General features: G+C 32.5%; 3 protein-coding genes across 4 annotated transcripts; all 3 read left to right on the top strand.

Annotated features, from left to right (window-relative positions):
• The first annotated feature begins 10 nt into the window (after positions 1-10).
• LOC147390285 (cysteine-rich receptor-like protein kinase 11) lies at positions 11-3,711 on the top strand. Its single transcript, XM_086457785.1, has 5 exons — positions 11-16; positions 2,386-2,499; positions 2,909-2,969; positions 3,237-3,475; positions 3,591-3,711. Exons 1-4 carry the CDS (start codon positions 11-13, stop codon positions 3,320-3,322), a joined length of 267 nt encoding a protein of 88 aa, XP_086313911.1. The 3' UTR covers positions 3,323-3,475; positions 3,591-3,711.
• Positions 3,712-3,732: 21 nt separating this feature from the next.
• Positions 3,733-15,930, top strand: LOC147390284 (cysteine-rich receptor-like protein kinase 34). Of its 2 annotated transcripts, XR_015182515.1 has the most exons (6): positions 3,737-4,669; positions 6,372-6,497; positions 7,103-7,224; positions 7,690-8,620; positions 9,437-9,562; positions 15,791-15,930. XR_015182515.1 is itself a non-coding variant. In XM_086457365.1 (5 exons), coding segments are annotated over exons 1-5 (1,998 nt in total). In that variant the 5' UTR covers positions 3,733-3,852; the 3' UTR covers positions 15,793-15,911. The 2 variants fall into 2 exon arrangements, 1 of the variants encoding a protein (XP_086313491.1); XM_086457365.1 differs by lacking the exon at positions 9,437-9,562 and having other exon boundaries at positions 3,733-4,669; positions 15,791-15,911.
• Positions 15,340-23,538, top strand: LOC147390283 (cysteine-rich receptor-like protein kinase 25). Its single transcript, XM_086457362.1, has 7 exons — positions 15,340-16,362; positions 20,016-20,150; positions 21,534-21,655; positions 21,834-22,044; positions 22,410-22,647; positions 22,765-22,915; positions 23,025-23,538. The coding sequence occupies exons 1-7, from the start codon at positions 15,531-15,533 to the stop codon at positions 23,367-23,369; spliced, it is 2,034 nt and encodes a 677-aa protein (XP_086313488.1). The 5' UTR covers positions 15,340-15,530; the 3' UTR covers positions 23,370-23,538.
• The last annotated feature ends 1,044 nt before the right edge of the window (positions 23,539-24,582 follow it).

The raw sequence follows: 24,582 nt of genomic DNA, 5'->3' as shown, positions 1-24,582 counted from the left end.
GAAAAAGTTGATGATGGTAAGTAACTATATTTCCATCATCTAATCTAGTATGACAACATTAATCTAAGTGAATGTGACTATTTATGTGTCAAAAATCTTTAGAAACCTAAATAAGTTGATCATCAAAGTAGCCACTAGCCACTAAGTGTGTGAATAATTTTCTACCAAACAGTATCTTGGGACAAATTAAATAGGTTATTGTGAAAAACAATTTCTTGAACAAACATCCACATGTGCTTGATTGCACTCCCGAATTCCAGTATCCATGATGCTGGCTTGCGATCTAGAACCCAGGGCATGTGAGGAAACTTAAAATCAATCTATCATAACGAAAAATTCCTCAAATAGCTTTTTGGACATCACTTCCTCTAAAAATAGAACTTTTGAAAAAATTTGAAAATAAGTCTACACAACGTACAATTCATATATTCAATCATCCACAATTACATCACATCCGTCAATTACACATCATACATCCACATTACATATATACAATTTATACCTACATAATATAATCACAAAACTGACTCTTTGATCAACCATTAGCATGCTATTTCTCTGACCTTGTGCTTGTCGATAGCTACAACAAATCTTCCATCCAAATATGAAATTTTAAGCAAAGTGAGGTATGAAACCCAATAGGTTCTAAGTTTTTTTTTTCCCTTCTTTTAATTAAAACAAAAGGAAAAAGAATTCACAACCAATTAAATATTTTTACAGATAAAACTCTAAAATCATCAAGTTAAAATATAATTTCTTCTCTATGTCATTCATCCTCTTTTGTTTTCTCTAGGTAACAGGCTTTTGAAAACCCATTTTTATGTTTTTAAAAGGATGATATCTCCTTGACCATAGTCTCTTAGGAAATACTAATAACGAATGACCTTAATATCCCCATCCTGACCTTTTTCTAAACTTAATAATTTTGGTGATGGTATCCAGCACTACACAAGTACAGCCGCGCACTCACACTACAAGTCTTGCCTCCACAAATTTCTACTAACACCTTCAACTTCTTAAAATTCTACTCGACCCTCTTCCAGTTCTTTATTTTGATTTTTTCAACCTTAAAACGTTAGTCAATTATTTTATTGAACTCGTTAAATTTCTTTTGTCCTCTAACTTGTATAATTCAATAAACAAATCCATTTTTCATTGTATTTACTCATCCACATTCTTTAATTTACTTTCCTCAATAAAATATTATTTCAACCTCAATAAAATACTTTAAAGACAAAAAATCTAGAACCTTTAAAAATATGAAGAAATAAAGAGAACAAAAAACTCATGAAACGCACAAAGATTTAAAATGTGTCTACATCAACGAGTCAGAACCAATCTTCTTCACTTAAAAATCAAAGGAGAATAGTACTTGAAAAACACTCAAGATTTTTATCCCAACCCAAGCCCTAAAATCCTTATACAGGCTCAACTCATTTTTCATAGAACTCAACCCAGGCTCGCCCATCAATCGGGTTGAGCCCAGGTTAAGTTCAGCCTGGCCAAGTTGCAACCCTCTTCTTTTCCATGTCAAACCTTAGAATAAGAAAATCTTTTTTATGTGATTTTTGTTGAAATATAGCTCAAAAATCAATTATGCTCCGTCTAAGTGTGTGCATAGTTAGGTCGGTCTAAGGTAATTTGGGTTAGACTTGTAACTTATGTAAGTGACCTACTTATGTGGTACTTATAAAAAGGGTTTTGTTCTTTTGTTGTAAGAATTCTAATTCCAAGTTTAAGTCTTTTCTAGAAAAGAGTAGAGAAAGAAAAAAAAACCCTAAGAGAGGAGAGGTTGAGAGGTTTGGGAAGATTGAGATCTAGAAGAAGGTGAATCTAAGTGATAAAGGGAGTTCTTGCATCTATTTGCCCCATTTTCTTTATAGTGAAATCAAGCTCCAATGCTCATACCTCTGTGGACATAAGTTTTAAGTGAATGTAAAATCTCATGTTGTAAGTATTGTGTTCTTACTCTTTTCTTTGTATGATTGTTAATCTTTTTTGTATTTGCTACTATTAATTGAATTACCCTTTATTGTCATTATCAAATAAGGTCTTGAAAGGTGTAGCATATAAGGTGTTTTGTTAAATACCCAACAGGTATTTTGTTAAATACCCAACAGGTGTTTGATCAAATTACTAAGTGAGTTTCACAAGGGTGTTCACATACACAACAATTTTTACAATTGTAGAGATCTTTATTTATAAAATCAAAGTTTCTAAAACGTGTCTATCCATCCAAAAATAGAAATATTCAAAGTATAAAATATCTAAAAGAAAATATTGCATAATCCCCTTTTTAGTAATGAACCCCCAAAAAATCATAGATTTGTTGTTGTTTGTGAAGTCTTTACTAATATTTGTATCACATTTCGAAAATATGTGGAGGTAATTACAAGTGTGGACTCTTTTCAATTTGGCTTTGAAACAATAGAAGTTGCTACAAACAATTTCTCTTATGCTGATAAGCTTGGTCAAGGTGGATTTGGTGTTGTTTACAAGGTAATTGACTATTTAAAAATTTATCATGCAAAAAAACAATAAGAGTCCTGATAATATGGATCGCAAGGTGGCATACTCAAATGACTCTTTGAAGTAGACAAGTTCGGGAATGATAGATCTGTATGCCTCAAGATACACGATTGCACTTTCCCATAAAAAAGTGTATGTCAAGGTAACCATGTATCCCGAGGCATACAGATCTACAATTCTCTAACTTGTCACATTATGGAGTCATTTGAGTATGCCACCTGGCTAGTCATATTGTTAACTCAAACTATAATTATACATGCACCTCAAATGTCTAAGATCTTAGAAGTTCTTGAAGTTCTTGAAGGACATACACAGTTTTACATGAATTCACATGTTCTTTATATTGTATTTCATTCATATTGTTGTAATATGTTTTCAGGGTAGGCTATCCAATGGAGAAGAAATAGCTATGAAGAGGCTCTCTAGAAACTCTGGACAAGGTGAAGAACAATTTAAGAATGAGGTTTTCTTGATGGCCAATCTTCACCACCAGAATCTTGTTAGGCTCTTAGGTTTTTGCATCAAAGGAGAAGAGAAGTTATTGATCTACGAGTTTGTGCCCAACACAAGCTTGGATCACATTCTATTTGATTTGTCTCTACTACTCCATGTATTTTTTAATTGTGTGTGTGTGAGACAGAGATTGAGAGAGAGATTATTGCTAAATACCTTGATTTTTCATAAAATATTCTTTACTTGAATTGTAGATCCAACAAAATGTGCATATTTGAAATGGGAAATGCGTTATAAAATCATAGAAAGGAATTGCTCGGGGGCTTCTATATCTTCATAAAGATTCTCGACATAGGATTATTCATCGAGATCTTAAAGCCAGCAATATTTTGCTAGATGGGGAGATGAAGCCCAAGATTTCAGATTTCGGTATGACAAGGCTTTTTATAGTGGACCAGACTCAAGGAAATTCCAGCAGAGTCTTCCGAACATAGTAAGTACTAAACTTGATCTCTAATACCAATCAAAATTTTCATGATATCAAGATAACAATTGATATTACTTTTATAAACTTTTAAAAAGCTTAAAATTAAATTTTCTTTCTCAAGTGTAGGAAAAAACAGTACTACAAAGGATCCACTCCCGGATTCTCTAAAGTGGTGGTCGCCAGAATCGCTCCCAAGATAGAGATATCATGATTTCCATGCATTTTCCAAAGGGTTGACTGTTGACTGTTGACTGTTGACTGTTGACTGTTGACTGTTGACTATTCCAAGTCTTTAAAAGAGAATCCCAAGTCCAATAATTCATCTTCATCTTCATCAATCCAAAATCCAAAATTCTAAAAGATTTTCCAATCCAAAACAACCGATGGATTTCTTCCAATGGCTCTTCTTCCTTTGTGTCATCCTCATTCATCACTATGACCTTATCACTGCCCAAACAAATTTATGTGGAGGTGCTTATTACAATAACAATAGCCCATTTCATGCTAATCTTAACATCCGACTCTCTTCTTTATCTTCTAATACCACACTCCGATTTTTCAACACCACAATAGGCCAAAATTCTCCTGATGATAAAGCATATGGCCTTTTCGTTTGTAGAGGCGATGTTTCCATCGAAATCTGCAAAAATTGTGTAGAGATCGCGAGCAAAAATATCACCCAACGTTGTCCAAACAAGAAAGAAGCAATTATATGGGATGAGAAGTGCATGTTAAGGTATTCCGATCAATCCTTCTTCTCCACTATGCAGGATAAACCACCTAAATTTGTATATAATCCAAACAATAACTCAAACCCAAATGAGTTTAATCGGATATTGGTGGATTTGATGGGTGTGCTTGTAAGAAAAGCTGCTGATGGATCTTCTACTCTTAAATTTGCAACTGGAGAGAAACAATTTACAAACTCTCAGAAAATATATGGGTTAGTTCAATGCACACCAGATTTATCTCGAATTGAGTGCAACACATGCTTAGTAGGTTCTGTGAATCAGATTTCAATTTGTTGCAATGGGAAAGAAGGTGGGAGAGTTCTTCAACCAAGTTGTAATTTGGGATTCGAGACATTTCTTTTCTACGATGAATCAATGGATTCCGCACCAATTACTCCTTTGCCACCACTGCCGCCATCACCCTCACCACCACCACCACCACCATTACCAAATAAGACTGCCAGAAAAGGTAAGTATGCGCTTGATCTTAGTATTTATGGACACAAATTATCTATTTTCTTTTTCCTTTTTGGGTTTTTGATTCGAAAACCATAGCTACATTAATTTCAATTTGATGGCTATTTGCATTGGTTTACTTTGGAAATTAATCAGTTGTTTACATAAGGATTCATGTGTTATAAGTAAAATTTGGTGTGCTAATAGAAAGCTCTCTACGACACTGACTTCTTTCACACGGTACTGTGCTGCGTGATGAATGCATCACGGAAAGGTACGTCACATCAGTCACGTACAAACATAGATTAAGACTCGAGGTAACCCTGAGTCCACTCGTTGGATGAGCCAAAGCTTCATTATGATTCTTACTCAGTATTGGTATTAACCCGGTACAACTTCCTTTAAGTTCGAACCATTGTTCAGATTGATTAAAGAGCCGGTATTTGCATCCAAACTTTTACTTATTACACCCTGATTTCTTAAATAAGCTATCACATCCCAATCAAAGATTAAAACACATCCTTCAAACATTACAAAGGTTTGGCTCATATTATAATATCAAAATTACAAAATGTTATAACACTACAATTTCAGTAATTGTTTGCAATTATAATTAGGTTCATATAAAATCATAAACCCCAAAAATTAGAAATCTAGAAAAAAAAAAAATTAAAAAAATTAGAGAACTTCTATTGGCAACCCAACTTTTACTTATTATCAATCATTCACTTATTTTCTTTTTTAATTTTGTGTAATAAGTAAAAGTTTGGGTGCCAAAAACAACTCTCCTGATATAAGACTCTTGGTAACCCTGCAGATCTTTGAATAACGCGAGACCTTAATGTGTTAATTAGAAGCTTATGAAAAATTTCCATCTTTTAAGAAAAATATTTTGAACTAGTAAAGGTATTTTTAGTTTGTCTGGAGTATTAAATAAATTTCTCTTCAGTTCCACTCTTGCCAATTTGAATTCTTTAGGAGAGAAGCGAATGAATGGCGAATTTTTTTTCTAGGCTATAGGTTCTTCTTCACAGGAGTTTACAATTTTTGAAAATTATTGGATTCTTTACCCTCAGCTAGCAAATATTTTGTTGAATGACTGCACATGTAATTTCTTTCGCATGTAATTAGTCGGTTGCACCTCCTTGGTGTGGGGACCCCTTACCCTAGCTTATCAATGTTTTTTTTTTTTTTTTTTTTAAATTTTTTACAAGCAAATCACTAATGGTGTGATTAGAACTCCAGACCACTTTCTTCAAAATCTTAAATTACTTTAAGCTGGTGCTCACTTTAGCTTGACTTTAGAATCAGGGGTGGATTTACAATGGGGATACTTTCCCCCACACAAATTTTCAAACTCTATGGATTGGTGAGTTATTGTGACATATTTTAGCTGCGGATAAAAAATATCTACCACTATTGCCCGCATAATTTTTTATTTATTTTTACTCTTAGTCTACTCTTGGTTGTCTCCAAATGCACAAAATCCTGGCTCCTCTTAGAGTCTTATTTTTTTTTATAGACATATGTTATGAGAACATTGTAAATATGAGGCTAATTATTGAATGTTAGAGTTTATTTTTTCCATTCCTATATGAACCACCTTCAATTGATTGGATTATCATTGCAGGAAGTTTTCTAACAACTTTAGTTTAAAATTTTGATGTCCAACAATTTGGGTTACTTACAAAAGAAAATTGAACTTACTTTCGCAGCGAAGGAAAACTCATTCCCAATTGTCGTGGTTATAGTTGTTCCTTCAATCATTGCAATAGCACTTCTCTCCACCATCACTGCATACTACTGTTTCCGAAAGAGAAGGGCAGAGGAAAAAGTTGATGGTAAGTAGTTATTTTTTATCATCTAATAAAGTATGACAACATTAATCTAAGTTGATGCCACTATTTATGTCGGAGTTTTTCCACACTCATGACAAAATCATTTTCCCCTGGAAATTTTCTACAAATATTTTCCCACCCTGAACTGTAAATGTGTCCTCTACAAAAATATGCAATCAAATGCATGTGAACTGTATAATTTTCTTATGGAGAAACCTGGATTAATTAGATTGAACCCTACCACATTACTACACAAAATGAGAATTACTGCATCAGCAAAACCTTTAATTTTCAATATTATCAAAGAGATTACCATCAAACACAATAGTTAACAAAAATAAAAATAAAAAAAATAAAAACTTGTGACATAAGCATATTTAGAAGTAAAAAAAAGGAGATCAACAGATTTTTTTTGCTTCCCTCCACAAGTGCTTGAATGAGAAGAGTTGTGCTTCTTTGCTAATGTTTCTCATAATGGATCTAACTCTCCAAAGACCCCATAAATGGCCTTTATTTTAATTGTCACAAATGATGGAACAACGCCTATTTTCATAGATTTACTCTTGTTTGTGAAGTTTTTACTCATATTTGATTCACATTTGGAGAAGATGTGGAGGAGATTATAAGCGTGGAATCCTTGCAATTTGGCTTTGATACAATAGAAGCTGCTACAGATGACTTCTCTGACGCTAATAAACTTGGTCAAGGTGGATTTGGTGCTGTTTACAAGGTAATTCAAAATTTTATCAAGCAAAAAATCTGTAATTTTATATGAACCTTAAGTGTCTTTGACTCAAATCTTATAGCATCTCAAACCACCAGTCTCTATTCTTCATATATAGAGAATGTTTTGCGTAATCCAATTTAACCGGTCTTCAAATTTGCAGGGGGTGGATTTATAAAGACCCCTTTATATCACCATTCACTTTCTCTCTAATTTTCATTTTTGTACTTTTCCTTCATTCATCTTTTTTAAATGTGGTCTCTATCCTTTCACGTTTTCAAAACTATCCTATAACTTATTTCAAATTTCTTTTGGGTCTTTTTGATAAAAGTGAAAATTTTAAATCAATCCACACCAACAATGATGGAAAGATGCTTTTTTGAAGGGTCTGGCTGGACGTAGTGAATAATTTTATAAAAATTCAAAAATAATTTATTTTATTTTATTCATATGATGGTAATATATTCCCAGGGTAAACTATCCAACGGACAAGAAATAGCTGTGAAGAGGCTTTCAATGAGGAGAGACAACCCAATAATTCATCTTCACCAATCCATAAATTACTCAGAAGCATTTCCAATCCAAATCAGACTGAAACAAGCAATGGGTTCCTGCCAATTGCTTATCTTTCTTTGTATCATCCTCATACATTGTGATCTTATCACAGCCCAGATCAAAGTACCGAATTACATCTTTTGTGACGGTGTTAATTCTAGTAATAGCTTATTTCCTGTTAATGTCAACCTCCTATTCTCTTCTTTATCATCTGCCACACCCAATAACAAATTCTACAATGCCACCATCGGCCAAAATCCTCCCGATAAAGTGTATGGTCTTTACCTTTGTAGAGGAGACGTTCCACCCGAAACATGCAAGAATTGTGTGGAGAATGCAAGCAAAATTATCATCCAACGTTGTCCAACCCAAACAGAGCTATTTGTAGGGTATGATGAGTGTATGTTAAGGTACGCTAATCAATCCATCTTCTCTACTATGCGGAGTTACCCGACTGAGTGTATGAAGAATGATAACAATATCTCAAATCCAGAACAGTTTAATAAGATATTAAACGAGTTGATGGATCGCCTTGTAAAAAGTGCTGCTTATGGACCTTCTAATGATAAATTTGCAACTGATGAAGCAAACTTTATAGACTTTCGGAAAATATATGGGCTTGTGCAATGCACACCAGATTTAACAGGACTTGATTGCGAAAGATGCTTAATAGGTGCTGTGGCTCAGATTCCAAAATGTTCCGGTGGAAAACAAGGTGGAAGAGTTGTTGTACCAAGTTGTAATTTGAGGTATGAGAGTGATCCTTTCATTGTACCTCCTTCACTTCCCCTCGCTTCTCCTCAACTGCCGTCTCCACCACCACCACCACCTCCAACTATCACAAATTGTAAGTATACACTTGATCTTGCTGTATATTTATGGATACATTTTTTTTTAAATCCCAATTTCTTTGATACATTAATTAATCACATTTTGATTTTGGCTCTTTGTTTATGACACGTGAACATAATTTGAAAGTTAGAAATTACTTCTTTATAGATGGTTCAGTTATAATTTTAGAACTTGGTGAGTCACATCAAGATTCGGGTGAATCAAATCGACTTGGTGGCATTTTAAGGTGAGTCGATGTACAAGACAAGGATACCTACATCTAATATAATTTTTTTAGAAAATTGAAAACAAAACTTGTTTTTAATAGTGTTTAAAATATATATTTTTATTATATATTTATCATTGTCAAAGCCTTATCACAAAGATTTGTTTTCAGCTAAAAATTAAAAATCATAGTTCTTCATAAAGTCACAATCAAAGAAATATGAAAATAGATTTTATATATTCTCTTTAATTAGATTATAAGAACTTTAACTATAGTAAAAGGATCAATCAATCAATCTTAATATTAAAAATAGTTAAACAGATAAGTAACATAACAGAGTCCATCCCCGTGCATGATACTCAATAGTCAGATATTGAAGGACAAGTCTGTTGTAACAATAATAGTTTGAATAGATCTTTGAACTGCTTATCTGATAAGTCTGTTATGTAGATCTTTATGTAATCTTTCTATTTTGTTATTTTGAAATTCTCTCTATCGTGTAAACTACTGTAAATACTAATGAAATTCTTCTATCTGGTATTCCATTGAAACCAGATCAATTCATCTATTTTGACTTACAAAAGAAAATTGAACTTACTTTCGCAGAGAAGGAAAACTCATTCCCAATTGTCGTGGTTATAGTTGTTCCTTCAATCATTGCAATAGCACTTCTCTCCACCATCACTGCATACTATTGTTCTCGAAAGAGAAGGGCAAAGGAAAAAGTTGCTAGTAAGTAGCTATTTTTAATTGTAGAATCTGTTATGCCACTATTTATATTTTGACCTAAACAAGTTGATATATCATCAAGGAAGCCACTCAAGGAATGTATGATTTTCTACTAATCATTTTCTCGAGAAAATAAATTTCACACAAAATTGGTTATTGTCAAAAAGAATTATTTCTCAGGCCGAGCTACATGTGCTTGATTACACATAGGAAAACATTGGAGGTGAATTTTAGCTTTTGATGTTGGGGTTGGGGCAATCATGAGAAAAAAAAACATGTCCGGAATACTGATTACAAAATCATTTGCCCCAGGAAATTTTCTACAAATATTTTCCCACCCTGACCTATAAATGTTTTTTCTACTAAGATATGCAATCAAATGCATGTGAACTGTATTTTTCTAGTAAAACCGATTTTCGTTCATTTACTTGGGTAATCATACAAACCAAGGATAAGCTTTATTAATTTTATCTTTATTTTGTTTTTAATTTTCTTTTATTATTTTCTTATGGAGAAGCCTGGATTAATTAGATGGAACCCTACCACATTACTACAAAAAGGAGTATTACTATGATGATCGTGGATTCTTGGTATCACGCTCAAGTATATGTATTCACAATTAAAAATAGCTCGTGCTTTAAGACATTAACTAGGGTTTTTGACAACCATTTACGTCAATAAATCAACTTGAGTTATTTATATTATCCAGAATGTTTGAACTGAAGTAGCCAATTAATGCAACAGAGTTCTTCGTAAACATGAATGTTTTACCCTTCAAATAGTTTAATTAATTGGATTGGGATCCGTTGACTCTTAAAAATGACTCATGAAAAAAACACATGATCCCAACCCTTTAAACACAAAATCCAATGGTTGAGATTTATGAGTATCTTGATAACACAAATCTCGAGGATACTTGTCTAAGGATAAGTCTCAACTATTGGATGGTTGATATTTATGAGTATCTTGATAATACAAATCTCGGAGATACTTATCCCAAAGATAAATCTCAACCATTGGATTTTGCATTGACAGGGTTGGGATCATGTTTATTTTTTTTTTTCAGGAATCATTCTTAAGAGTCAATGGATCCTGACCCTAATTATATTTACAGTTTCAATTATCTAGTGTAATTAATATATATTTATAAAAATTTATTCTAATTTAATAATATGACCAATCGAAGTAGAGATGACTTGAATGAGTCAACTCAATCTTTATTGTTGCCTAATCAAAATAGAATTAAGAATTCTCAAAATATTTTAGGAAAATAGTTATCTTAAAGATAAATCTCAACCATTGGATTTTGCATTGAAAGGGTTGGGATCATGTTAATTTTTTTTTTTCAGGAATCATTCTTAGGAGTCAATGGATCCTGACCCTAATTATATTTACAGTTTTAGTTATCTAGTGTAACTAATATATATTTATAAAAATTTATTCTAATTTAATAATTTGACCATCGAAGCGGAGATGACTTGAATGAGTCAACTCAATCTTTATTGTTGCCTAATTAAAATAGAATTAAGAATTCTCAAAATATTTTAGGAAAATAGATAGATCTTAATTGTTTATCTGTAAATCTAATGTCTAATAGTTTTTACGAATTTAAATATTTCTTATGATGAAAATATATTTAAATACATTCCTTAAACTAATAATTGGTTTTAATAAGAATAATTATAAATTGATTTAAAAAATACTCAAATATATGCGGAATATGCAAAGAACCATAGATATTTTTCCTTGTGTATCACAAAGAAAAAATCTATGGTTTTCTGCACATGCCTTGTTAGTTGAGTATGTTTTTTTAAAGTATGTTTATCATGACTCTTTAAATAAGAGAGCTTCTATTCACGCCCCAACTTTTACTTATCCTCATCCATTCACTTATTTTTTTTATTTTTAATTGGGGTGTAATAAGTAAAAGTTGGGATGATAATAGTAACTCTCTTAAATTAGTAGAAAGATCTAAGTTGATAATCCCATTGGTATGAAATGTACAATATTAATCCACGTTAACTGATATAAAGAGACATTTTAGTGATTTTTAAAATGAAGGAGGGTAATTTCATATTTTAGTATTGATGTCTTGGAAGAGGGAAAGTCATAAAAGAATTTTCTTTGAGTGAAGACCGAAGTCAAACTCTGCATGTCATTATCTGGAAAACATATCGGTTATATCAAATACTTGTAAAAATTTGAAGGGGGTATGTCCAAATTTTCCTTTTTCCTAAACTTCGGTGGTGGTTACGCTTCCATGTAACGTTGAAATTGACATTGTTTCAAACATTGGTGTGCAATAATGCTTCTCATACGTATCTCAATGAAAAGTATATATGGTCCTGTACACATCTTTATCAACAATGTCTGAAACAATTTCAATTTCAATGTTAATTCAACACTTTCCAAAAAATAAATAGGTTTCGCTTATCTTTTTGTTGTTTAGTGTTGAGGTCACATCACTACTATAATAAGAAGAATTAAGATAACTAATGTGTTATATTGTGGAACATTTTGATTGGAAAGACAATGCAGACAACTGCACACAAAAATCACAATCCTAAATCCCTAAAAATCACTTTGTAAGTGAAATTTTAAAAAATTTAACTCTTAAAAATTCTCCATCTTTACATTTAAATTTAATATTATTAAAAATTATTTTTGCCAATAATAAAAAATTTACAATCCCATTAATCTTATATCCGTACAATCCCATTAGTCATGTATATCCTTAAAATTATTATTAGTCTACTACTATTTTGATATAAAAATACCCTTACTTTAAAAAAATAAAATTACTTAAAGTACTCTAGTGGAGGGAGTTTGTTCAATGACAAACTAGATAAAGTAGGTCTGTTCCATCTCTCAAAAGAAATAAATTAATCTGGCGAACTCAATTGACTATCTTAACATGACAAATTTCGCACTCTTAGATTTGCTCTCTTCCGAATACATGGCTGCACTTCCCCATGAAAATATGTGTCTCAATAAAAATGTGTATCCGGAGGAGATTAAATCTATGAATTTTGAACTTGTCATGTTAGGAGATGGATTTCGTATGCCACGTGGGGTAGTTAGAGTATCACTACTCAAAGAAAATAGCAAATTTAAATCATATGGCATCAAAATCTGGCTCGACACATAGATTCACAGTTTCACACACTAACGACACGGAGCACACATAATAAATTATCTATTAACCTTACCAGAGTAGATACCCCCATCTGACACGTTGTTGTTGAGGAATAGAAAATACATGTCGTCAATGGAAGTTTGAGCTCTTTTATCAAATGAATGGCTGAGATAAGAGATAATGTCTTGCTGATCTATAGAGAAAATGATGTTTGACATAGTGTTGAAAGTGCATTTATTTAGCGGTCTTGCTAGAGCACACTTTAAAGTGCCATAAATACACTTTGGAAATTAGAATCTAAAGGTATTTTGGTAAAACAATCGTGATGAATGCATACTGTTTTGATACGTGGCTGACATGGTAAAGGAACATAACCATAGATTTTTTTTCGTTGGAATACACAAGAGTTTTTACCAATAAATTAAATGTAGAAAATTATGGTGTTTTTTAAGGAAAAAATTGAAAAAAAATTTCCTTGAAATTTGTTTTAAAAGAGATATGAATTAATCATGATAAACATATTCCTTGAAAAAAAAAAAGAATTTTTACTATTCTTGATAATATGATTCTCTAGGTGACATACTCAAACGACTCTGTGACGTAGGCAAGTTTGGGAATCATAGATATGTATGTCTTGGGATACATGATTTTCTCGGGATACATTTTTTTATGGAAAAATGCAATCATGTATCTCGAGACGTACAGATCTACGATGCTCGAACTTGTCACTTCAGAGGGTCGATTGAGTATGCCACTTGACGAGTCATATTATCGTGAATTTTTTTTTTTTTTAGTATTGCTTGACTCCCCCATAGTGTCATATTCAAAATACTCTCTTGATGTAGCATGTGTTAGAATCATATATCTTTTTACCTTAGATTCACAAAAACATACAATTATGGGATGTGCGGAGGCAAAAAATTTATGATTCTAACACATGGCCTGTATTTTGAGTATGTCATGTGTAAATCAGGCCTTACATGACATTTTTATATAATTTATACGATTATAAATTTTTAGAATTAATTAATTAATAATATTATTATTATTATTATTATTTTGGTGAAAATGACATCCCAACTTGGGAAGATTGTTCCAACAAAAAAGAAAAATCAGCCTTAGGTGCTGTTTGTTAAATTGAAAAAAAAAAAAAAGTGTTGAATAACATTAAGCACTGAAACTTAAAAGCGCTAAATTTAAGTGTTGAAAAAATTATTTGTTTAGATGCAGAATCACGTTTGTTACACATTACTGAAATTTGTAAATTGTCTTTTTTACCCTGAATTTAAGTTTTTGGAATGAATCAATTTTTGGTGAGGATGATCTATATGGTCTAGAGATCATACTCACCAAAAATCAGCCCATTCCAAAACTTCTAACCACGTCAAAACTAGTTTAAAAAAAAATTGGATAATTTACGGTTCTTAAACTTGTTTTGATGGAGTTAGAAGTTTTGTGATGGGCTAATTTTTGGTGAGGATGATCTTCTCATTGTAGAGATCATCCTCACCAAAAATCAACTCATTTCAAAACTTTTAACTCATATAAGATAAAACAATTTGGCCATGGCGTGGGTTTATTAATTTGTGAGGTGTTTTTATACTTATCCATGGGATATAAGAGGTAATATCCTTTTATGTATAAGGGCATACTTATCCATGCCCAAAAAACGCAATGTATACTTGTCCGTGCTGAAAAAAGTGAAGTGCTTACCGCTTCAACACTTTTTTTCACTTATTTTCAACAATAAACATTGAAAATATGGAATAAACAAACGTGCTATTTTAATAAGAAGTGTTGAATTTTTTTTTTTTCAACAATAAACGCTGAAAAATAACACAAACAAACATCATTTTAGACTATTCTATTATCCCTTTAAGTTTTCGAACTTAGGACAAATATCTTGACTTTGATCTTTTAAAAGAAACTAGCATTATGACTAAAATACCATTGTCACTGTCAGAACATTTTGATTTCTCATAAAAACCCTTTATCTTGAATTTTAGGTTTGGCGACAAGGACTTTTTCAAATATATCAAAATGATGAAATTTTTTTTTTTTTTTAAAGAAAAAAGTCAGGAATTTCTTTTAAACAGGTATTAAAAATATTTTCCCTCTTTGATTTCAAATACAAAAATGTCAACAAAAAAAAAAAAGTGTGGCTAGGATTGACTGTGGGAATATAATGTTCTGAGATGGGAAATTAAACCTTAAAAAAAAAGAAATTGGAAAATTGAAAATGAGGGTATTTCAGTCATTTTGTATTAATTTCTTGTACCAGACCGCTGACATGTGGCATGTCGTCAGTTTGTAAACAGAAGGGGATATGGTTCTGAAGATCTCATCTATGGGTTTACGACTCGAAAGTCGAGGGCTCAGTCTATCACTTGTTTGCATGTCATGATTGTAACCATAGAACTTTTCTCGTCGAGATCGAGATATACAACTGCACATATTTATGAAATTATGTATTTGTGTATCTCGAGGCATAAAATTATGCTTCTAACACATGCCACGTCAGGATAGTATTTTAGTATGCTAGTTGGTAGAATCAGCTTATCAAGACTCTATCTTACCAATTCCAAACTATTCTTTAAAGTCCACCAAATACATTAATTAATTAATTAATTAGCCGACGACGTTGCACTTCCGTCCCAATCTCTCTTTCATCATTTCGAAAGAGAGAGACTCCTTGACTTTGATTCTTCTAAATGTTGAATCTTCTAAAAGAAAATTCCAAACCCATTATTAATTCATCCTCATCAATCTATACTATCAAAATCTTCCGAATTATATATTTTCAATCCCAAATTGGCCCAGAATCAGAAACAAACAATGGGCTTCTTCTTCTACAAATTTCTGTTCTCTGTTTGTTCCATCTTCATTCATGGTGGTCTAACCATTGCCCAAACCCCACCCACCTTGCTATACAACTTCTGTCGAGGAGCTAATTACACTAATAATAGCCAATTTCGTCTTAATCTCAATCCACTACTCTCTTCTTTATCTTCTAATGCCACACCAACTAACCAATTTTACAACACTAGCATAGGCCAAAACCCTCCTGATAAAGCATATGGCCTTTTCCTTTGCAGAGGAGACGTTGCAGCTGACGTCTGCAAGAATTGTGTGGACACAGCAAGCAAAAATATCACCCAACTTTGTCCAACACAGAAAGAGCCAATTGTCTGGTATGATGAGTGCATGTTAAGGTACTCCAATCGATCCATCTTCTCCTCTTTTCAGGAAGATCCAGCTTTCTTTATGTGGAATTTGAACAATATCTCCAACCCAAATCAATTTAATGCGGGATTGAACAAGTTGATGGATGGGCTTGTAAGAAGAGCTGCAGATGGATCTTCTACTCTTAAATTTGCAACTGGAGAAGAAAATGTTACAAACTTTCAAAAAATATATGGGCTAGTACAGTGCACACCAGATTTATCTCAATTTGATTGCGACAGATGCTTAAGAGTTGCTGTGAATAAGATTCCAACTTGTTGTGATGGAAAACAAGGTGGGAGAGTTATTCAACCAAGTTGTAATTTGAGGTACGAGATTAGTCCTTTCTATCAATCTCCACCACCTCCGCCACCTCCGCCACCATCTCCATCGCCATCGCCACCACCACCAACTTCGCCATTAACAAATACGACTATCACAACGGGTAAGTCTGCAGTACTTGATCTTGCTACTTAATTAGGCATACAATTTTTTTTTCTTTACTATACATCTTGTTTTTATTATAAATGCTAGATTAATTTCAATTTGATTTTCGCTAAATTGTAAGGGTATTTCACTGAATCATGCATGAAGATTAGTTAATTATGGAACCTAAAAAAAATAAACCACCAGATTTCTTATATTATTATTATTATTTTTTTAATTAATAATTTTATAAGGTTTCTACCTTAATTTTTCTAGAAGGGTATTAAGGCGATCCTAATTTTTCTAACATAAGGCGAAGTTGAAAACAATAGATTGAAAATGCCATTTCTAACAGATAATTTTACCGTCCTCTTTCACCATTAAATTTTATCTCTTTCAACGATCAAAGACGAGAGGATTGAAGATCATTTTCATCGATTTATAAGAGAAGACTATGATCAAGGAGTTTCAATTTGTTGATTTGGAGAGAAAAAAGAAAATTAATTCTAAAATTCTTAAATTAAAAACTACTTTTGAGAAGATGGTCCAAGTAACTCTTTTTAATTAGAAGGATTATTACTTTAATTCTTGTCAACGTTATCTTTATATTTAAGCTTTGTTTAACTAATAAAAGAACTAAAACAAAGTCCCCCAATCAGGACTCTTCCCTTTAACATCATATCATCTTTTATACATACTTTCATTATTAAAAAAATTTGTACTCCTACTTTTATTATTTTAACTTATCTTCCTTCAGGTCTTTCTCTTACTTTTCTAAAAGTAGAACCTTTGATTTTGATTAGCCTGGTTGCTCCCCAGGTCAAATCATTGAGGCAATTTATTGATTTACTTTCCATTTTTTATTATCAACATTTACTTTATATAATTAAGTTAGCAATAAAGATTAAAATCAAAATTTAAATGGGTGAATTAGGAGTGTCAATGGACCAGGCTCAGGTTGGATTGGTAATGAATTGGTCTCGATCAGATTCTTATCTAGATCTACTTTGATCAATCACATTTAATTATGGATCTGCTACAATAAAACATGTATGGTGTAGATGTAAAAAAAATTATAATACCTTGAAATTTATGACGATGTCTTGCAATCTCCATTTCTTGTGTCCTTGAGTGTACTTACAACAATATCATCTTAGTACAAAGAGTAGTGCAAAGTTTAGAGGGGAGAATTACTTATCTTTTAATGTCTTTGTTTATGTAATGATAGATGTAAAACCCTAAGATCCTTTTTGATAAGCTTTTCAATTTTGTCCTTCTCTATTTTAGTAAGTGAATATTGATTATGAATGTCTTTAATCAATATCTTTTCCTTGTTCAATTTTTTATTTTTAAGATTTTTCTTTAAGAAAGATTTCAATTACATTTACTCGTAAAATCTTGGATTTATTAAAATTTGAATTGATTAAGTTATTCTGTCACGTAATCTTGATCTGATATTCTTTTGATCAATCTAGATTTGAGTCCATGGTTAATTTGCGATTGAACTATCGAGTTTACCCTCAAATCTCCATGCTTAATACGAATCTCTTACTATCATGTGATGTCCTTTGGTACCCAAAGAAAATTATCCTCCACACATAATATGTTTTGAATTCTGTTTGATCCAATAATAAAATGTGGTTCTAAATTATGTTTTTAAAAAAATAAGAATCTAATGGTGTATTGATAGAAGAATTTAAAAAGAAAGATTTCTTATAGAATTAGGGTAGTTAAATTTTTTGCTGATGGTCAATGAATATGATTAAAATTTATTGAATTCTTGGGGTGTACTTATAAAAAAATCTAGGTGCATAGCGAAAAAGTCTGATTAAATGCGAGTGATATTTCAACTTTCGAGGGAAATATAAATGCACTCGTCTGGCTATTTGACTTATTTGACACGAAAAAACAATAAATTAATTGGCTGACAATGACAGAACTCTTTCCAGCAAGAGTCCTTAAATAATGTGTCACGAAGGTGACAGTCGGCTGAATTGGTAAAAAAAAAAAAAATTATCTTTTGAATCAGGGAAAATTATTTAAAAGACCTGATAGAGGGCTTATTTCTAAATACTCTTTAGTGGTCTCCTGCCTGGTCATTTAGTAAACTTTTCTTTCCTTAAGAGTCCGTGAACCTCATCTCCGGTTGTAATAATTTTGAAATACCCGAAGTATCATTTTCTCATTTTTTTCACAAAATTATTTATTTTTTTTTTTCTTTTTTTTTTTATTATAGTGATTGCAATCATTTTAAATGATTATTTATTTATTTATTTTTATTTATCATGAATGATGAACGAAGAATGATATATTCCTAATTTTGAATATTTAAGTGTATTTTTTTTTAATGATTTATTAAAAAAGAATAAATTTTAAATTTTAAATATTTTAAAATTGTAATATTTAATTTGTGTGTCCGTGTCGACACTACGATATATGTGCATGTTAGGGTATTTTGAGAAGATTTAGGAATTACAGTTGAAAAGAATGAAACAATAAAAGAATCACATTTACAATGTTGAGTTCACAACTTAGTGTTGAGCTCACCACATTTTATTATTGGGTTCAACACTTTTTATTGCCGGGATCAATGACAATTAAACATCGTTTAAAATTGCCAAATTCATCAATAAATATCATCAAGTTCGATGCTAATTAAAAAGTAATAAACTCAATAATAAAAAGTAGTGAACTCGACGCTAAGTGGTGAGGTCAGCAATAAAAATATTGAACTCAACAATAAAAAAGTGGTGAACTCAATACTATAAATGTGATTTAGATTTTAATTTTAATTTTTTCGTTTTTTCAACTTCAATACTTGGTAAATCTTCTCAAAATATCTAAAATTCATAGATCATACTTTCAAAACAAATACTCAAATCTAAAATTTTAGAATTTGAACTTCTTCATTCTTCATTTTTTATAAATCATCAAAAAAAAAAAAAAAATCTAAATGTTTAAAACTAAGAATATATTATTCTCCATTCGTCATTCACGATAAAAATTGTGGAAAATGAACACAATCATCATTACAAAATCTAATTATGTGAAGATGAGAAAAAGGGTAGTTCGAGTATTTCAAAAAAAAAATTACAATGTGAGATGAGGTCCTGGGGTTATTAAGAAAAATCGAGTGATTATTAAGAAAATAGGAGTTTACTAAATGGACTATCAAGAGACTGTCCAAAACTTAGGTATTATTTAGAAAAAAGTCCCTCGGTTAGGGGTTTTTAAGTAATTTTTCCTTAAAATTATTAATTGAGTTTGACTAGCCTTTCTAAGTTAGTAAGGATTTCATCCTTACTGAACGTCCTTGGACTCACCTTATGACATCCTATAACATGATCCAACGCATCAAGGTTGTAAAGGACAACATTTTATGAACTTTGAAAAAGATCATGAAATGCTAGGTGAATCTTTTAAGTGATATGTCTTGTGCAAGTAGTTGCTCTCTTATATTTACACTATAATGAGAGAAGGAGAAGGCCGAGTAGAAGTAGTTTGACACTAAAATTTGAATCTCACAAATGCCCTGCCCTTAACTTAATATAATCAGGGTTATTTTGATCAAAAACCAAGTTTTTTCCGGTCAAAAACTAAGTTTTTTCTAGTTTCAAAATTTGACATTCAACATTGTGGGTTACTCACAAAAAACTGATCTTCATTGTGCAGGAAAGGGAAAGGTTTCATCCCGAACTATTGTGATTATAGTTGTTTCTGTAGCTGTTCCACTAGTACTTCTCGCCATCACCGTCATATTCTTTTGTTCACGAAAGAGATTGCCTCCGTCAAAGGGAAAAGTTGTTTGTAAGTATCTGTTTTTCATCTAATCCAATGGGAGAACATTGATTTCGAAACTTGATGCAATTATCGAGGCATAAACAAGTTGATCATCAAATTAGACTATCCGGGCATGTATGATTGCCAATAAAACATTGTCTTGAAAATTCATTTTCCCAAGGAATTGGTTCTAGTGAAATGAATTTTTAAAGAGCATGTCTCTTTGTTTGACTGTACATATGAAAATGCGCAGTCAGACACAATATTTTCATCCTTCATGGGAAAATGGCTTTCTTGCGAAAACTTGCAATCAAATGCATGATGAGCTGCATTTTTCCCAAAAATCCATTTTCCACCTTTTTAGTTGCAAAATCATGCAGACCCTACAACAAGCTTTATTTTTTTTTTTTCCTTTTTTATTTACAATAAATTTTTTTTTTTAAATTGTTGGGCAAGCCTGGGTTAGGTGCCGTACCTGCACAAAGTAACTATAAAAGAACTATAATAAGAACAAGCAAACATGAAGGTGCCAACTACTTGACAAAGTTGGGAAGGCTTGTGGAATGTTGATACCATCTTGGATTAAAAGAAAAATTACAAGCAAACACGCTACCATCCCTTACCATCACCTCTAATAGTATGAGGGAAAAAAAAGAGGTGTCCATCGTGCACTAACTAGCAATCGTGTAGACATGAGAAGGAATGAACTATTGAAATTTTAGTCACCTACCAAATCATGTCTAGATATGTACATTTGGAAAGTGCCAGCTTGGTTAGTTAGTAAAATATATTTGTTGATTTTGATATCATAGACCTGTGTCAAAAAAACATCTTCACTTGGCTTGCTAATGTCATTAAAAACAGGCTTATCCAATGACAACACAAATTTTGAATGTGTCAGTTTGCTTTTAATTGGTAAAGTATGCACGTGTTGATACTTGTGGACCTAGCTAGGCTTAAAACCCATCTTCACTCGAGTTACTAATCTAATTAAAATAAGCTTACCTCGTGGCAACACTAAAGTATAAATAAATAATTTCTTATATAGTTGAGAAAGAAAGCAGATCTGAAAGACAGAGAGTCAGAGAAGGGGTTTTCCTTTGTAACATTTACTTCATATAGTGAACAAGATTGATCCCCTCCACTAACATAGGTGTACCTTGTAAGTTTGTGTGTTCCTGTGTGTGTATGTATTTTCTTCTTTATTTTGAATCGTGTGCTTATTCTCTTGTCAATTTTTGCAACATTAACTCCATTCGAGTTTGTATACAAAGTTACCTTCAGTTCAATCTTACTCACCAAGTTTCAAATGATGGAAGAACACATCTACTTTCATAGATTTACTAATTGGTTTTTGTGAATTCTTTACTCATTTTTCATATTTCTACCCTTGTTAATTACCTTGGCAAGATGCGGAGGAGATTACAAATGCAGAATCTTTGCAATATGGCTTTGATACAATAGAAGTAGCTACAGGCAACTTCTCGGATGATAATAAGCTTGGTGAAGGTGGATTCGGTGCGGTTTACAAGGTAACTATTATGACCCCCGCCCCCACACACACACCAAAAAAAAGTTATAGTTTTGCATAAACCTCAAACACGTTGGATTCAAATCTTAGAATATCTTAAAGGAAGTTGTAAATATCATTTTGAAGCAAATTATGAACTTTTATTCCATTTTATTCCGATTATTGCAATACGTTCTCAGGGAAGTCTATCTAATGGACAAGAAATAGCTGTGAAGAGACTCTCTAGAAACTCTGGACAAGGTCAAGAAGAATTTAAGAATGAGATCGTGTTAGTGGCCAAGCTTCAACACAGAAATCTTGTTAGGCTCTTAGGATTCTGCATCAAAGAAGAAGAGAAGCTATTGATCTACGAGTTTGTGCCCAACAAAAGCCTCGATCACTTTCTTTTTGGTTCGTCTCCAAAGCTCCATCTATTTTGAACTTTGTGCGAGCATGAGAAAGAGGGACAAAGATCCCTGTGACGACGTTATTTTTAACAACCTCCCATACAATGATTTTTCATAAAATCCCCAAAAACCAATCCTTCTATTGTCTTTTAGTGGTAAACAACGACTTTGTTATCATTGTATGATGGAAGTTTAGTAAGAAACTAAGAATGATAGTCTCAAAAAACTATTTCTGAAAATCATCATACAATGACAAGAAAAATTAATGCTTCATATCTTTTGAAAATCAAGGTATTGGAGATTGCTTAAACCAGATAATTACTATGTACTTTTAGACCTAACTTGGTATTTTGTTTTGATGAAACATAGACCCAATAAAACGTGAATACTTGAAGTGGGAAACACGTTACAAAATCATAGAAGGGATTGCTCGAGGGCTTCTCTATCTTCATGAAGATTCTCGACATAGGATTATTCATCGAGATCTCAAAGCCAGCAATGTTTTGTTAGATGCGGAGATGAACCCAAAAATTTCCGATTTTGGCATGGCAAGGCTTTTTGTAGTGGACCAAACTCAAGGCAATACCAGTAGAATTGTTGGAACATAGTAAGTACTAAATTTCTTCTCTAAGCTCAATTAAGTGAATCCCAATATGGAACAAATGAAACTATTTAAACAAAAACATAAAGCTTACTATCTCAATTGATTTTATTGGTGATACAGTGGGTATATGTCACCAGAGTATGCGATGCATGGGCAGTTCTCAGTGAAGTCTGATGTTTATAGTTTTGGTATATTGCTTCTTGAGATTGTAACTGGCCAGAAAAACAGTAGTTTTTATCAATCAGAGCGCGCTGAGGACCTTCTAAGCTATGTGAGTATGACTAGCTATTTGGTTGTAATTTTCCATACTAAGTAAAAGAAGAGTCTTGAATTAAAGAACTTGAATTTATCTTTAATGTATATATGTTGAGTTATTGTAGGCATGGAGACATTGGAATGAAGGAACAGCTTTAGAGTTGATGGATCCAACTTTGAAGGATTCTTTTTCAAGAAGCGAAGTGATTAGATGCATCCACATTGCGCTATTATGTGTTCAAGATGATGTTGCAGACAGACCTACTATGGCAAGTGTGGTTCTTATGCTTAGTAGCTGTTCAATCACTCTTGCATTACCTTCATCACCTGCATTTTTCGCACATAGTAGAATGGTGTCCGATGTGACTTCGAAAGAGTTTGAATCACGATCAACTCAGCCCAACCAACATACAAGTAATTCAACACCTTCTGTGAATGAAGTGTCAATTACTGAGGTATATCCCCGATAATCGCAAACAGAAGTATATATACATGCTCATAACTTTAAAAACATCTTGTGCTTTTTAAGTCATTACTTAGGTCATGGTCATTTATGCCGATAAATGAGCTTGAGTTATTTGTATTGGGAGAATGTTTTAACTTAAGCAGACAATGCAAGTTTGTAATTATTCTTTGCTATCCTGAATTTTTTTTTTCTAAGTGCGAAAAATTGAATTGATATGGAAAAATTACAAAAGTCTAATTTACAATTCTGAAATATGGAAGATCAAACCTATCTCTACAATAACACTTTTTTAACAATTAACGGGAGGTCGGGGACCTCATGGAAAAGAGTTGATGACGAGGATTGAATCGCAAAATTTGCCAGCGCATCTGTTGTGGCATTCCCTTCTCTCCAAGAGTGCTGGATTTCCCATGTGACCCTTGAGAGTGCTGACCGAATTCTATGGAGCCAAGTCTCCAATTGCCAGGGAATAGGATTCCCTTTTAAAGTGCTCACCAGCAGCCCAAAGTCCGACTCAATGACTACCATCAGATTTTCCAAGTTGAATGTCTTCGAAGAATCACAAAGTGCCTTAACTTACGCCCAGTTATTTGAACCTGAGCCTAAGAACCAACGCCCCATAGTACTGAGAGGAAGAAGACTAGGAAATTTGAGATAAAAATTGACAAGTTTGGAACTCTAGTAGCTAGCACAATCTAGAAGATAAGCACCAAAAACCTCAAAACTAATTTCGCTAATGCACATTGGAAAAATAAATGAGGGATCAATTCCTCACAAAGCACACACATAGAAGCAAAGCACCGCCCCCACCACTTCCTCACTGAGTCGACCGGGCAAAGCTCCGTGGAGCAATTTCCAGCCAAAATTCTTCAATTTAGTAGGAATTGGAGCTCTCCATAAAACTTTCCATTTTATCTCCTCTAAGCCTCTCAATCTGATCTCACTCCAAGCCATTTTTGAAGAGAAATTACCCAAAGCAGAATCCTTCTGAGTTCATTTTTCAACCGAACTACTAAGGAGAGTCGATTGTAAAATTAAATCAATCAGATTTGAATTAGAAAATCGTTTTCTGACTTCATCAGCAATCCATTCTCCATCTCTCTATATCTCTTCCATTGTAACCCTTATGTCTTCATTCTGGAAATCACCTATAAGAGGGCTCATCACCCTGCCAATTAGACAACAGAACTGAGATTCCAGCACCTTTGTTCACTATC

The sequence above is a fragment of the Akebia trifoliata genome, chromosome 11 (assembly GCF_017979445.1).
Source record: "Akebia trifoliata isolate Shusen 1 chromosome 11, ASM1797944v1, whole genome shotgun sequence".
Lineage (NCBI taxonomy): Eukaryota > Viridiplantae > Streptophyta > Magnoliopsida > Ranunculales > Lardizabalaceae > Akebia > Akebia trifoliata.
Note: the sequence above shows the minus strand (reverse complement) of the source record. Positions and strands in the feature narration are given on the sequence as shown.